Below are 14,569 nucleotides of genomic sequence, written 5' to 3'. Positions count from 1 at the left end.
ATGGAAAATAATATAATAAAGAATATTATCATAACTTCTTTAACAGTTATGATACTAATATTTTGTATTGCCCCTTAAAAAGTACATTTGTATCTGATGCGTGTTGTCGAGCTCTACGATAATAATGTTAATTATAATTATAATGCTTTTTTCCCCATTGGGCAGAAGTCATGTGGTTCATTTGAATGCACACGTAAATTAATCTTTGAGGCACCTGTGACCTGTCGCTACTTCTGGACTGCACGCCACTGAGAAGCGGCTAGGTTTGTGTTTATGGGTACCTTTTTCATGTCGATAGCGAAATGCTGTTCAACAAGCCCAGCAAGTTCAAGTCGAACTGAGGTTCGGTGGATTATACCAAAAAGAGCAGTAAATGAAGATAAGTTCACATTGCTATTATTGTCTGGGTTTTTAGACTGAAATTATTTTCCTTAACGTGTCACTAACACACTCCTCCTCCCTACAGCTATGTCTCTCTTTTGCTGTCTCCATCTGTTGGACATTTACTTTTCAACGGAACAAGGACACAAAACCTAAAACAGGAGAAAATGAAACCTCTGCAAAAAGTTAATTACTATCTTCTTGTATTGGCTGGACTCTCATTTGCAGGGTATGTGTTTTTTTGTTTTTTGTAATTAGTTTAATGTTGCCTATTGTGTTTGTCTTTTTTGCCTACATTTTTTCATTAGTGAGTCTGTTTTTCATTTGAAGTGATATCACTCTTTATACATTAATAGTCACAATTAATCTTTTGTTTTTGTTTTTTGTTTGTTTGTTTGAATGACATACTGGATACCAAAAATATTAAAAGTGTTTCTTGGCTGAAAGGTTAAAATTCAGATCCAGTATTACAGGTTTTTAAAATAAATCCCTTTAGACTATAAGTGGCGTTTACGAGTTATTGGTAGTTTTACAGCAAACATTAAAGGAAATAGTTTGCTGAGATTGCCAAAAGATTGCTTTAATCTGGAACAAATTATTTTATTTTAAATGTTTCTTGCAATTAATGTAAGGCAACTGAACTCTGAAAACCGAAGGGCTGTTGTCATGTGGTTGTGTAATTTAGAAAAAAAAACTAATTGTGGATTAATTCAGTCTTAATCCTGGTGTAATTGTATATTTTATAATACAAGAAATTGTATAAAGAAATATGTGCTCAAAATTGTATTTCTAAAACAAGTAACTATTTCTAAGCAAGCGCTTCAAAGGGATATAGTTCATCCAAAACTGAAAATTCTATAATTTATTCCCCCTTCACTTGTTCCAAAGCTGTTTGACTTTTTTGTTTTTATCTGTTTACACAAAATAAAGTATTTTAATAAAAGTTGCAAGCCACCCATTTATTTGCATAGTATTTATTTTTCCTCCTGTAAGTTAATGGTTACAGGTTTTACAGGTTTTAGACCAAGGAGAGTAAATGAGGTAACTTTCATTTTTGGGTAAACTGTTAAACTCGAGAATCTAAGGAATAATTATAACACAGTGTAACACACCAGTACTGTCGCATGCTTATTATACACTTTAAAAGATACTGCAAATTGCAATCATTGCATAAATAATGATTCAAATATTTATTTTACCATAGCCACAGCAAAAAAATAAATCTAATCTAGCTTCTGGAGTTCATTCAAAATTCAAATACAAAAAGACAATATATATATATATATATATATATATATATATATATATATATATATATATATATATATATATATATATATATATATATATATATATATATATATATATATAAAAGCAATGATGCCTTTGAAAGAGACACAGCTTAAGACTTGGTTAGCTTGTTACTTAATCCACCTCACCATAACTACACAGCCCACTTTCCTCATAATAGAAGACGACCAAGTTCACCTGTAAAATAAACAAAGATGATGCCTTTAAAAAAAAAGTACCTGATTGTTCTGGTGTTCATTGGCAGCTTTGAGTGGGTATGTAATTACTTTGAAATAAATAATATGCAGATTTTGTCTCGAAGGTTTGATGTCTTTGGTCAACATGAATATAGCTGGAGTGTTTATTTTTTTCATGTGTGTTAAATTGACTTCTACAATCTACTGCTTGTGATGTTTTTTTTTTGTGTGTGTGTATTACTATTAATAAATTATTTTCTTATAAAATGTATTTCTCTACTCATCCGATGCTGCAATAAAAATAAACACTGATCATACAATGCTAGGGATGAGCTGATCTGAGCACTGCACACTACAACAATGAGTTGTTTTTCATCTTGCTAAAACATTGTATTGTACTGGTACTGTATCGCTTGTATATTTTATCCCATTGGGTTTATTTATTTTGTGGTACAATGGCAGTAAAATAAGGTATGGCAACATCACAACAGCACCAAATTTATAGGAACAGATTCAACATGTCTGTGGATTAAATGTAGCTGTGTAAGCATATTCTAGTGGTGTTCTGATGTGCTTTTAATATGCATGATTTGTTTTTGTTTTTTTGCAGGCTCATATATTTGGGCTACACCTCCTCCTCCTCCATTGGGTGAGTGCATAATAATTAATTCTTTAAATGGGACATGTCTGCAGATTGAATACTTATTAATCTAAATTATTTTATGTAGCACTTGAAGTCATTTACACATATTATAGCTGCATAATTTATAATATAAAAGGGACCTATTAAACTTGGCACTTCAAATTAATTTGAGCTGTTTGATTAGTCTTCGTGTTAAAGCCTATCAAATATTTTAGTGTTTTCATTCACAAAATGCTTTAGAAGTCATTGACAGAAATATCAATCTCTCAATCAATACTCAAATCAATACTCATTTTGGAGATATGGCGCAATCTTTTGGGTCTTTAAAGGATACATTGAACGTAGGGATAAAGCAGTGTTCATAGTGCCAGTGTTGATGCACTATCCAATAATACAGTCTAGCCCTTCATGGGTTGCATTTCTGCTTTACAGTAAGAAAAAATAATGCAAAACAAAATAGAAAAATTAATATGAGAAAATCAGATAATTAATGAGTTTTAAGTGAATCTATTCTGATTATAGATGCAGTTAAAACAAACATTAATCAGGCAGTGTTCCAGCATTACCTATAATAATCTTGTACTGTACCTGTTGCAGATTTAAGGTACCAAGACCCTGCTTTAAGTAAGTACTTTCACTGCTCATGTTTACTCAAACACGTTTAAAACACACTTCATACACTGTACAGAGGCACATTCTCAGAAGCACACATACACCTTTATGCAGATACATAGAAATGTGTACCGTAAGAAATCATATTTCTCAGCAACTGAACATATAGCGGCTACATAGCAAAAACTGACCTACCTATATAAATAAAGTGTTATGTTTTTATTGATCTTCTCTTGTATCTTAGCATAGCAAAGAAATACCCGGAAAGTGCTGGCTTGCGGTTGCCAGAAGGGTGAGTACAAACACTTGTCAATCAAACTAGCTTTTGATTCTTAAACAAAACGCGAAGAAAATCCGATCCACTCAACACTGAAGTTTTGTTTTTCAAATAACAGGCGTCATTCTTATTAAACTACCTTGTTTGTTTTATATACCAGCTTCGTTAAACATGTAGAGGAAAGTCTGGTTGTTTTCCCTAAACTAGTTCTTTCAGTTCATTTTGGTAAGGTACTACATTAAAAAAAAAAATGTTTCATACTCACATAATGAATTGATTGTGAGTCACTTTGGACAAAAGCGTCTGCTAAATGTAAATGATTTGCAATAATGTCTATTCTTGCATCCCGACAAATAAAATTATACATGTTCAACACATTCAAGTCAAGTCAGTAATCATAACTTCAGTTTAACTGTAATCATAATAATATAAATCATGATCAAATGTTTACATTTAAAAAATAAAAATCATTTTAAGTTTTAAAAAAAATAATAATACACCCAAGTACAGCCACTCATGTGCAAAAGTAGTTGTCATGTGTTTTATAAATAATTGAAGTATATCAACTAGTCGTCTGTTTACAGAAACCATTATCAACTCATGAATGCTTATGATTAAAATACAATTTGCAAAATAGTCAATAATGCAATCTTTCCACCCTGTTTCCACCCCTGAACATTTATGGTAATATTGTTTAATAAATTAGCAAAGTATTTAGTTCAAAAGATGATTGAAATCTTATATTTTTGTTTAATGCCCTTGTTTGATAATATAATTGTAATATATTTATGTCCCAGTAGCCTTTTCTATTTCAGGTTTTACATATTCGGTCACAATTTTTATGTTTTTATTTTTTACTCAGAACACTGAATAAACATCTTTGTTTCTTGAATTGCAGAGACTACTGCTCTCTGTATAGAACATGAATGCAGAAGCAATGTGAATTGTTTGTAGAATTGAGTTTGTAGACTTAAATGTGTTTGCTGACTTATAACTGTTTACTGCTAAAGTTTTTAAAACAGTTGTAATTTATTCTGCAGGCTTTCATACAATCAGTCCAGCGTAGTGGGGTAAGAACATGTTATATTATATATATATATATATATATATATATATATATATATATATATATATATATATATATATATATATATATATATATGTATATGTATGTATATATATATATATATATATATATATATATATATATATATATATATATATATATATATATATGTATATATGTATATATATATATATATATATATATATATATATATATATATATATATATATATATATATATATATATATATATATATATATATATATATATATATATATATAAATTAACAAATCAGTTTGTTTTTCTTGAATTCTGCTATGCTTTTGAATTCTACTATGCTTTTATGCTATGCATTTCAAGTACATATACATGATTCTTCTTATTTAAAACAGCCCAGATGGCAAAGTTGCTCATGTAACACCATGGTTAGCCCCAATTGTTTGGGAAGGAACTTTTGATCCCACACTGATTGATCCGGTCTACAAACAACAAAACATCACTATAGCGACTACAGTCTTCGCTCTCGGAAAGTGAGTAATCATCTCTCGTGTCTGTTTCTATGATCTTTATTGACTTTGCATTTAATCAACGTCAAATTAGCAAAATGCCTTTTCAACAAGACTTGGGCTGTAAGTGAACACTAGGGCATTTTACCTTTTTGTGTATTTCCTCTTTAAGTACATCAGACAGAATGAAGAAGTTAAAAAGTGGTAACAAAAAAATGCAAACATTGACTGGAATGCATTTTTAATTTTTTGTTAACATTTTTACATTTCAAGGGTAACAACAGGGGTAAAGAAACTTGTAATGTCAGCCCATCTGGTTTTCCTTGTTTTACTACTCAATGTAAACATAGGTTTCACTACATGGGAACTGCAACGTGTGTCTAGAGAAAGACACTATGGAAGCTCGCTAAATGACCAATCACTCTAAAAGGTAAGAAAATGGGCCAATGAATGCCAAATGAATTGGCAGAGCTCGGCTCTGCAGGTGCCAACGATAAATCAGTAACAGAAATATCAGTTGATGCTTGAGAAGCGAGCATAAGATTTTTGCTTCAGAGGCTCACTCTTTTTTTTGTCAAGAAAGCATTATATCCTACCAGTGCATGCGATGACATGTACAGCAGCTTTGGAACTGGACTCCTTTCCCATCCCTTGGACGTCTCACTGGTAGCTGAAAGCACAGTTTTCACTAAAAGAGCAGATCCTAAGAGAGCAACACGGTCGAGCAACGTGTTTTTTCACGACACTGTTCTAACTGTGTGTCTCTGGATGCGGTAATTCCCATCTCTGGATGATGGGTAAGGGTACTGCATCACAGGGCTGAGGGTCCAACATGTTGATGCAGTGCTCACAGACAGCTCATGCTCTCACTGTGAGGGCATGACTAATGCACACATGAAATCATGGCTTCGAAGCCACCCCAGTTGCTCCTTGTAAAGGCAGTTAAGACGTGGGCAGATCTGAGGATCACACTGGGGGTTTATTCGTCGCCTCCTATCCAATCTTTAAGTGGTTGTGTCAGTTCATCCCCCAGAATGCCTGCACCTTTGCTTGATAACAATGACGAATAGATGCCCATCACGACATCAGAGGGCAAACTATCAAGCTCAGATGACAGACCGGGCTTGCTACCATCCTTGCAATGCGTAGTCACGATTCTTAAGTCGGACATGCTGGCTGCGCTTCCTGGGATGCTTTGGCGGTGTGGTTGGAGATGGCTCGTCCCCCATTCTCACCATTTCAGAGGCACACAGCAGGCACACGCATGCATAGATGGCATTTTTCTCTGCCCGGTCCACATGCTCGTTACCTCCCTTTATGGCAATGCGGCCAGTGGGTACGAAGCTATTCCTCAGGTCATGGGTGCCGCCACCTGGAGGGATAAACTGAGACCCCTGTCAAAGGCGAGTGGGTTATCCGTGTCTCTCACAGCAAGAGCCTGTCCTGCACCATGGTACTACCCGGCTGTGCTGCACAAGGGCGGTTCTTCCCCAGGGTTATGCATAAGCTCCGCACAGTGGTCGACTATGCTGACCTTTGAGTCAGCCGCCCGTGCCCTTGGTAGGATGATGGCCACACAGTGGTCTAGAAATACCACCCTTGATGACCACCCTTCCCATCTGTTGTCCACCTTTGATGGCCCTGCATGCTTGGTAGGTATTGACGAATAAAGGCAGTCCAGAAACAGCACCTGGCTATGGTTCCATCTTCGTCATCCAAGCCATTTACTAGAATCATACAGGAACTGGGGTAGCGAGGAATGTCGGCGACCCATAAGCAGGAAATTGGGTCTCACAGGGTCTACATCGTATCTGAAGATACGGATCCGAGTGGCTTGGAGTTTAGAATGTTTTCCACTTCCACAAGAAGGGTTTGCAGAATTGATTCTGGCACTGACTGCTCTCTGAGGATCACTTGGAGTGCTGTCTAAACTGATTTTATCTCATGCTCCCAAGTCTCTACGAAGTGAGGAGTATTTGGGGGGTTATGATGAAATCAGATTTTTTGCTCTGTCAGCTGTTCCTGTAGCTTTGGTGACATGGCCTAAAAAGATTCATGCAACTCCTGATCACCTCCAGACAGGTTTGCCTCATTGGGCTATAAAACAGCGCAGAGAAATAAAGAAAGCATCACTGTCCATATGCTCCAACAGATCTTGATGAACACAATGAGTTGTTGGACATTTGTAAATGCTCCCTTATCTTTTCTCGTGTCGGCTCCAAATCTTGACTGCATTCAAGCTTGGGGATATGGGGATCTGCCATTTGTGGAGTTTGAGGTTTGGCTCGCCCTATGTGACAGTCTTGACAGGTATGCTGGTGTTTATGAACTGCTTGTCGACCTCGAAGTATCCAATACTTGCGGCACAATTCTGCTAGCACCCTCTCTGAGCCAGGGTGAAGAATTTGTTGGTCCATCTCTTTAATCAACAACTTTTTTGATATGATTGCTAGGGTCTAATATGATTATGTGTATAGCCTCCAAGTTGAGATCACTAGCACCCTGAAGTCGCCCGCCCACTCTAATGAGACCAGTGACATCATCATATTCTGGAGCAAGTGAGCCTAAGTGAATGTTTGGGGAAACAGAATGTCCAGCCTTTAGATGTTTAACTTTCATAGGGATGGAGTCCATCTGAGCCTGTGCCAGAAGTAACTTTTCCAACTCAATAGACTCAAGCCTTAATAGGGGAGTCTGTGTCAGCAGCCGCCCCATGTAGGGATCTACTAGTGGCCTGGACGAGCTCCTGCCATCTGTGAAAGTTGCCTGGAACTGGTAGAGAAACACTGGATACTGAAGCAGTTCTGACAAAGGCTGTCTTCTTCAGCTCATTGCAGTTGGGTTCAGCTTTAGTTTCGGGCATTGATGGCCATTGAGATAGTAAGGCCTCATGTGATGTGGTCAGCAGGGTTGTGATTTGACTCAACATTCTTCCATTCAGCCCTCTCTGTCAAAGTCTGTATTTATACCACCTGTGTCCCTACAAACACTTTGTAGTGGCAAGATTCAGATCCAGTATACAATACAATACAACACTATTGTAGAATCAAACCAGAAAATTACCTTGTGGATTGGTAGGGTCAACTCAGTTTAGATTACTTTCCCCAATTGGGCCCCAGTAAGGGCAGCACATAACTCCAACGTGGCACATGCGAGGCGCGACTCTAGACCTGGCCGAGACAAAGTTAATATGGACTTGTCCTTGCTTAAAAATATGCATCAGATTGCTCTATTGTGGGTAATGAGTAATGAGTAATAGTTTGTTTCAGATGAATACATTACAAAACCCAACATCAGCATGAGCAATGATGGAGAACATAACAGCAGGTCCAATAAACAAATCATCCCCCCTAGAAACATGCCTGGACGTTGCTTGTGGGCTTATGATATGCTTGGTAAACTTCACATCAGGGGCGTGACAGGCTTAGCTGCTGTGGCGTTTTCCATACATTCTCACATAGTGTCTTTCTCTAGACACACATCAGAGTTCCCATAAAGGGGGAACATCTCGATTATAAACGTAACCCTCTTTCCTCAAATAGGGAACGGAAACGTGGGTCACTATTGTTACAACAGCTGGGTCTGCAGCGGTTAGGTGAGTAATTACCTTTTTAGCAAGCAAAATTCTAATGCTCGCTTCACAAGCACCAGCTTATATACTCTGTTAACGATTAATCGCTGGCACCTTCGAAGCCGAGCTCTGCCAATTTATTTGGCATTCATTGGCCCTTTTTTTTACTCTTCAGAGTGATTGGTCATCAAGCGATCTCCCATAGTGTCTTTCTCTAGACACATGTTTCTGTTCTCTATTTGGGGACAAGGGCTACGTTTGTAACAGATGTTTTTGTGTATGCTTATCTAGAACAGTATGTTCCCCTTTAGGTTGGGAACTTCGAGGTGTGTCTTAGATACAAATAATAGCTCACTAGATGACAGATTATTCTAAAAAGTAAGAAAACGGGCAAATAAATGCCTGTGAATTGGCAGAGCACAGCTTCACAGATGCTGTGATTAATCATTAGTAGACTATATAACCAGCTCCCAAACAAACGTGCTTCAGACATTCACTTCAGAAACATTCACTGAGCAACTGAAGAATCTTTTCTGCAAACTTATTTCAAGATTTGAAAAGCGTTCCAGCATCAAGCAGGGGTGGTAACTGATTATTGATGGTCGAGCTAGGTCTTTTTCTATTTCCTGGGCCTTTTGCTGAGTGCCTGGAAGAGCAGATTATCTAAAAGTGCAGATTACCCTAAGAGAGCAACACGGTTGAGTAGATCGTCTTTTTAAAGACTTTGTTTCGACTGTGCATTTCTTGATGTGGTGGTTTCCTCTCCCCAGATGATAGACACAAGTACTGCATCACATGCAAGTTGAGGCGGCACTCATCGACAGTGACACCATCTCTGTTGGGCAACTGAGGTCTCGGTTCACTCTTGCAAAAGCGTGCACCACCCCTGCTTTTCCCTGCAAGCCTATTAACACTCGGGCAGGCCTGAGGATTACAGTGAGAGCTAATCTGTTGCCTTTTTTTGGCTTATGGACCCCTGCTCAGCTACATTTTGCTCAGTCCAAGCTTCGAGCGAGTATGATGATTCATCCTTTGGGAACATCATGCTCAATTACACCTGTTCTGTGCTGTCATGTTCTGGTGATGATTCAGACCAGCTTCCTCCGGGGTTAATAAGCAAGGCTCAAGACTTGGAATCGGACATTTCTGCGCTGTTTTGTCGGTCGGGCTAGAGGTGAAAACCCTCCTGGCTCTGCCCTCTTCAGGCTCTCCCTGTCTCTGCGGATTTTCACCATGCTCAAGGAGGGTGCTCTGATGCCCCTTTGGTTCTTGGGTATCCGCATGCTCAATTATATTGATGAATGGCTAATCCTAGCTTGGTCACGCAATCAATTGATTAGTGAGCTCAGCTGCTGAAATTGCTATACGCCATTCACATTCCAGATAAGCTTTTTACATTGCAGCCGATGCACTCTCACGGCAGCTTACGCTCTCGGTAGGATGGAGACTTCACCCCGGTGCAGTCCAACTGATATGGGAGTGCTTTGGGGAAGGCTAGATCAACCTGTTTGCTTCCCCCAAAACTGCCTAATGCCAGTTGTTTTATTTCCCTACAAGGCCTGCCTATGTCCTGAAATGGAGTCTGCAGGACTGCAGATAGATCAGTTAAAGTTTGATGGACATGAGATGTCTGTCCATGAAGACAGCTCTGCTGGTTGCTTTGGTGTCTATCAAGAGGATCTGGGACCTGGAGGCATTTTCGGTCAGTGAATCATGCCAGAAGTTTGAACGGGCTTTTTCTCACATTATGCTGAAACTCTAGCCCGGCTACATGCCCAAGGTCCTTTAAGAGATCAGGCAGTGAATGTGCAAGTGCTGGCCACAGAGGAAGCAGATCACCTCCTAGGCGACACCTAACACATTTGTGAAATTGTATAATTTTTAGGTTGAGCCGGTTTCTGCCTGATTACTGGCTAATTCCAGTCAATCAGGAGGAAACTAAGCTTGGTGTTCAAAAAAAAGTTGATATGCCCGCTGTGTTTGCCTTGGTACTGAGGGTCGGTGCCAGCTATGCATAATCTCTATTGGAGATCCCATATGCATCATTCAGCCAAGGAGCGTTCCCCCTTCTCAGACGGACCTGTGTCTCCCCTACCCGCTAATCAGCTTATGATATGTAGAGCTGCCCCTGGAGAGGGTTTGCCCATATACTCATATTGTCAACAGGTCACCCCATTTGGGTTGGAGGTGGCCTCCGCAGTGTTCTTTCCCTTTGGGAATGGCATGCTTCCCCAATGTATTGTTGTACCCCTAGAGTATGGTTGGCTAGGTGAAAGAGAATATGCGACCCCCAAATTCTAAATTATTCCCATATTCTTTTAATTATAAGGCCATGGGACATTGGAAGGTTGCACAGTTGATAACATTGTGAGCTCACAATAGGCTTGGCAAACTTGATGAGCTGGGCTTCTGTGGCATTTTGCTTACACTCTCCCATTTGTGTCTAAGACACACATCGAAGTTTCTGGCCTGAAGAGGAATGTCCTGTTTATGTCTGTAACCCATGTTCCCCAATGGAGGTAACAGAAACATTCGTCTCCGCTGCCACAACAGCTGGGTGGGTCTCCAGCTGATTGCTAGATATTTGCCTACTTCAGCGGCTATATCTGAAGCACCCTTGTTTGGTAGCTGGTTATATACTCTACTAATGATTAATCACCAGCACATGTGACTGTGCTCTGCCAACACAGACACATTTATTGGCCTGTTTTTTTTTTTTATCCTTCAGAGTGATTAATCTGAACTCTCTCTCTCTCTCTTTTTGTGTCTTAGACGCATGTCTTTGTTTCCTCCTTCGGGAAACGTAATATGAGATGTAGACACTTGCTAACAAGTACACATAACATTTTTAGTCCGTTTCTCGAATGAGTAACGAGTGAAGAGATAGTGATAAAACCAATTTAGTGGATGAGGATGTTTGGGAGGCTGTGATGATGAGGGCAGATGGAGGAAATTTGGCCGGGACACTAGGGTTATAACCCTGGTTATAGCGTGGAGAACACTGACTCTTGTAATAGTTTTTTTTCTACGCTGCTAAGAACGATACAGCAATCTTGGCATTGGTTGAATTGGACAGTCGATTCGCATCAGATGCGATGACCCTCAGTGTGGTATGTGATGCTGTAATAAATGATTGGTTCTTTTCCTAGTCCTTTATGTGAATTTTAATGCTAAACACAGTCTAGGAAATTTTCAAGCTTGGAAATTTAGAAGTGTAATATCTCATTTGTATTCCAGTCAGTCATGTCACAGTGGCATATTCACCACGAGGTGTCACTATTTCATGACTAAAATAAAAAGAAAATACTGTCTGTCCTTTAAAAACACCTGATGAAAATCTGTGCATGTGACAAACTTTATAATATTATGATTTATATAAAACACTTTTTCACTCTGTTCTTTTTATTATTTCACACAATGTGGACCTGTATACAGTGGTTTAGTTTAGACTTTTTTTGATGGGTCAAAGATTTAAAGACTTAACAGCTTACAAATCAATATCAATATAAATCCTCTGTGAGGTTGTTGTAGATGTGGTGTGGACTTATACATTAAACATTTAGGATGATTACAAAACAATATCTTTATTTCTCTCTCTCTCTCTATTCAGATACACAGTATTTCTCAAAGATTTCATGGAGTCTGCAGAGCAGAATTACTTTGTTGGATTTCATGTGCACTATTATATCTTCACCGACCATCCAGAAGAGGTTCCTGATGTGAAACTGGGTCAAGGACATCAGTTGACGGTGATGACAGTTGGTAGTTCTAACAGATGGCAGGAGATGACGTTGCGGAGAATGGAGAGGCTGGAGAAACTAATAGAAAGTCGATTGGTGAATGAAGCTGACTATGTTTTCAGCCTTGATGTAGATTCAAAGTTCTACGCCCGCTGGGGTGTAGAGACTTTGGGTCGTCTTGTAGGCGCAATTCATCCTGGTTACTTTAAAACACAACGTGAGCATTTACCATATGAGCGAAGGCCTGAGTCTCAAGCATTTATCCCTTATTCTGATGGTGATTATTATTATGGTGGAGCTGTGCTTGGTGGTGCAGTGAAAGATGTATATGAGGTTGCTAAAACCTGCAGAGAGCAGCTGGACATTGATGCAGCTAAATCTATTGAGGCAGCATGGCAGGAGGAGTCCCATTTGAACAAGTACTTCCTTTATAACAAACCAAGCAAACTGCTTTCACCCGAGTACCTGTGGCAAGCCCACTTACCGCAGCCAAAGGAGGTCAAAATCATTCGTTCTTGTCATGTTATTAAAAATTATGCTGCTGTTCGTCCAAACCCATAGTTTACTGAAATGCAACAGATTTTATGCTTTATATTTTAAACTGGTGTAATTTTAATGTTTTTAAAGTCTTTAGCAAAAACTGCAGCCAAATATATTTCTCATACATCAACATCTGAAGTGACCATTTGCTGCTGAAAAAAAGCCATATAGATAAATGTATAGTGTTGATTTAAAACAGTTTTATGGTTAAAAAGATTCAGAAACTATTATTGTTATACCACAATACCTTATCAAAACTAACATTTTCCTTCAGTAAACTTAAGTAAAACATAATTTGTCTACTAATTATAAACTCTGATTAAAACTCAGTTACAGGTACCTTTGCATATGTGAATTTAAATATGTGCATTTAAATATACAGTATATCCTAAAAATCATGAACTTTTGTCGGAGGTGATGTACAATTGAAATCAGAATTGTTAAACCCCCTGAATTATTCGCCCCCCGTTTGTTTCCACCTAATTTCTATTTAACAAAGATAGAAAACACTTTTCTAAACATAAGTTTTAATATTTCATTTCTAATAACTGAGCAACACGGTGGCACAGTAGACAGGTAGACAGTCACTGGTTCGAGCCTTGGCTGGGTCAGTTGGCATTTCTCTGTGGAGTTTGCATGTTCTTTCTGCTTTCGCGTGGGTTTCCTCAGGGTGCTCCAATTTCCTCCACAGTCCAAAGACATGAAGTACAGGTGAATTGGGTAAGCTAAATTCTCCATAGTGTATGAGTGTAAATAAGCGTGTATGGATGTTTCCCAAAGATGGATTGAAGCTGGAAGGGCATTCACTGCGTAAAACATGCTGGCGAAGTTGGCGGTTCATTCTGCTGTGGCGACCCCGGACTAATAAAGGGACTAAGCCGAAAAGAAAATGAATGAATGAATTTCTAATGACTGATTTATTTTATATTTGCTATGATGACAGTAATTAATATTTGACTAGATATTTTTGGGCAACTTCTTGTGTAAAGATGTTTTGTTCTGTAGACTATTAAAATATATATAGCTTAAAGGGGCTAATAATTTTGACCTTAATATTTTTTATTATTAAAAACTGTATTTATTTAAGCCAAAATAAAACAAATAAGAAGAAATAGTCTTGCTCTGTAAAACATCATTTGTGAAATATAAAAAAAAATCAAAGGGGGTTTAATAATTCTGATTTCAACTGTAATTCTTACTGAATGGAAAAACAACAAAAAAAATTCCAATCTCAAAATCTTTAAGTATACTTTTATTTTCTATCTGGGTTTGAGTTTCCTCATGCATTGTGACAGTATGCTAACTGATGTGATATATGTAAACTGTCTTTATTTCCCTCACACTTTGGTTGTTCCACTTTGGTTAATCTGTTGATCAGCTGGGTAGTAATAGCCTACCCCTGAGCAAAAATGACTTTTCTTCACACATGAAGGTTAGCTTTAGATAAGATATCTTTGTTTATTTGTTTGTTTATTGTTGTATTTCTTATTGCTGTTGATCTCCCACACAAGCTTCCACACAAATTTTATTGTATTTTTGTTACCATGACAGCAAAGTTTCTTTATCCTTTACACAAATATATTGTGATACTTTCCCCAACTTCAAAATCATGTAAATGTTTATTCATTGAAATAATTTGTCATGATACTGAACATCCAATGCTAAAACGCTTTCACAACACTCTGCAGTCTTTATATATGTTTAATAATAAGACCATCACAACATTATTTAGCCATTTGAAACATG

General features: G+C 37.9%; 1 protein-coding gene across 4 annotated transcripts; it reads left to right on the top strand.

The window, feature by feature from the left end:
- Positions 1-223: 223 nt before the first annotated feature.
- gbgt1l2 (globoside alpha-1,3-N-acetylgalactosaminyltransferase 1, like 2) lies at positions 224-13,770 on the top strand. 4 transcript variants are annotated; one of them, XM_068221266.2, is made up of 8 exons: positions 224-263; positions 467-610; positions 2,479-2,517; positions 3,109-3,135; positions 3,368-3,415; positions 4,441-4,470; positions 4,859-4,996; positions 12,154-13,770. In XM_068221266.2, the coding sequence occupies exons 2-8, from the start codon at positions 549-551 to the stop codon at positions 12,842-12,844; spliced, it is 1,035 nt and encodes a 344-aa protein (XP_068077367.2). In that variant the 5' UTR covers positions 224-263; positions 467-548; the 3' UTR covers positions 12,845-13,770.
- Positions 13,771-14,569: the final 799 nt, after the last annotated feature.

This window comes from Danio rerio, chromosome 5, assembly GCF_049306965.1.
Source record: "Danio rerio strain Tuebingen ecotype United States chromosome 5, GRCz12tu, whole genome shotgun sequence".
NCBI classification, from domain to species: Eukaryota; Metazoa; Chordata; class Actinopteri; order Cypriniformes; family Danionidae; genus Danio; species Danio rerio.
The sequence above is the reverse complement of the archived record's forward strand: the minus strand, read 5'-3'. Positions and strand labels throughout refer to the sequence as shown.

Coding starts and splice junctions, on each gene's coding strand:
- gbgt1l2 (XM_068221266.2), top strand. CDS start 549: ATGAAACCTCTGCAAAAAGTTAATTACTATCTTCTTGTATTGGCTGGA. Junction 611..2,478: donor GCTGGACTCTCATTTGCAGG/GTATGTGTTTTT, acceptor GTTTTTTTGCAG/GCTCATATATTTGGGCTACA. Junction 4,997..12,153: donor ACAGTCTTCGCTCTCGGAAA/GTGAGTAATCAT, acceptor CTCTCTATTCAG/ATACACAGTATTTCTCAAAG.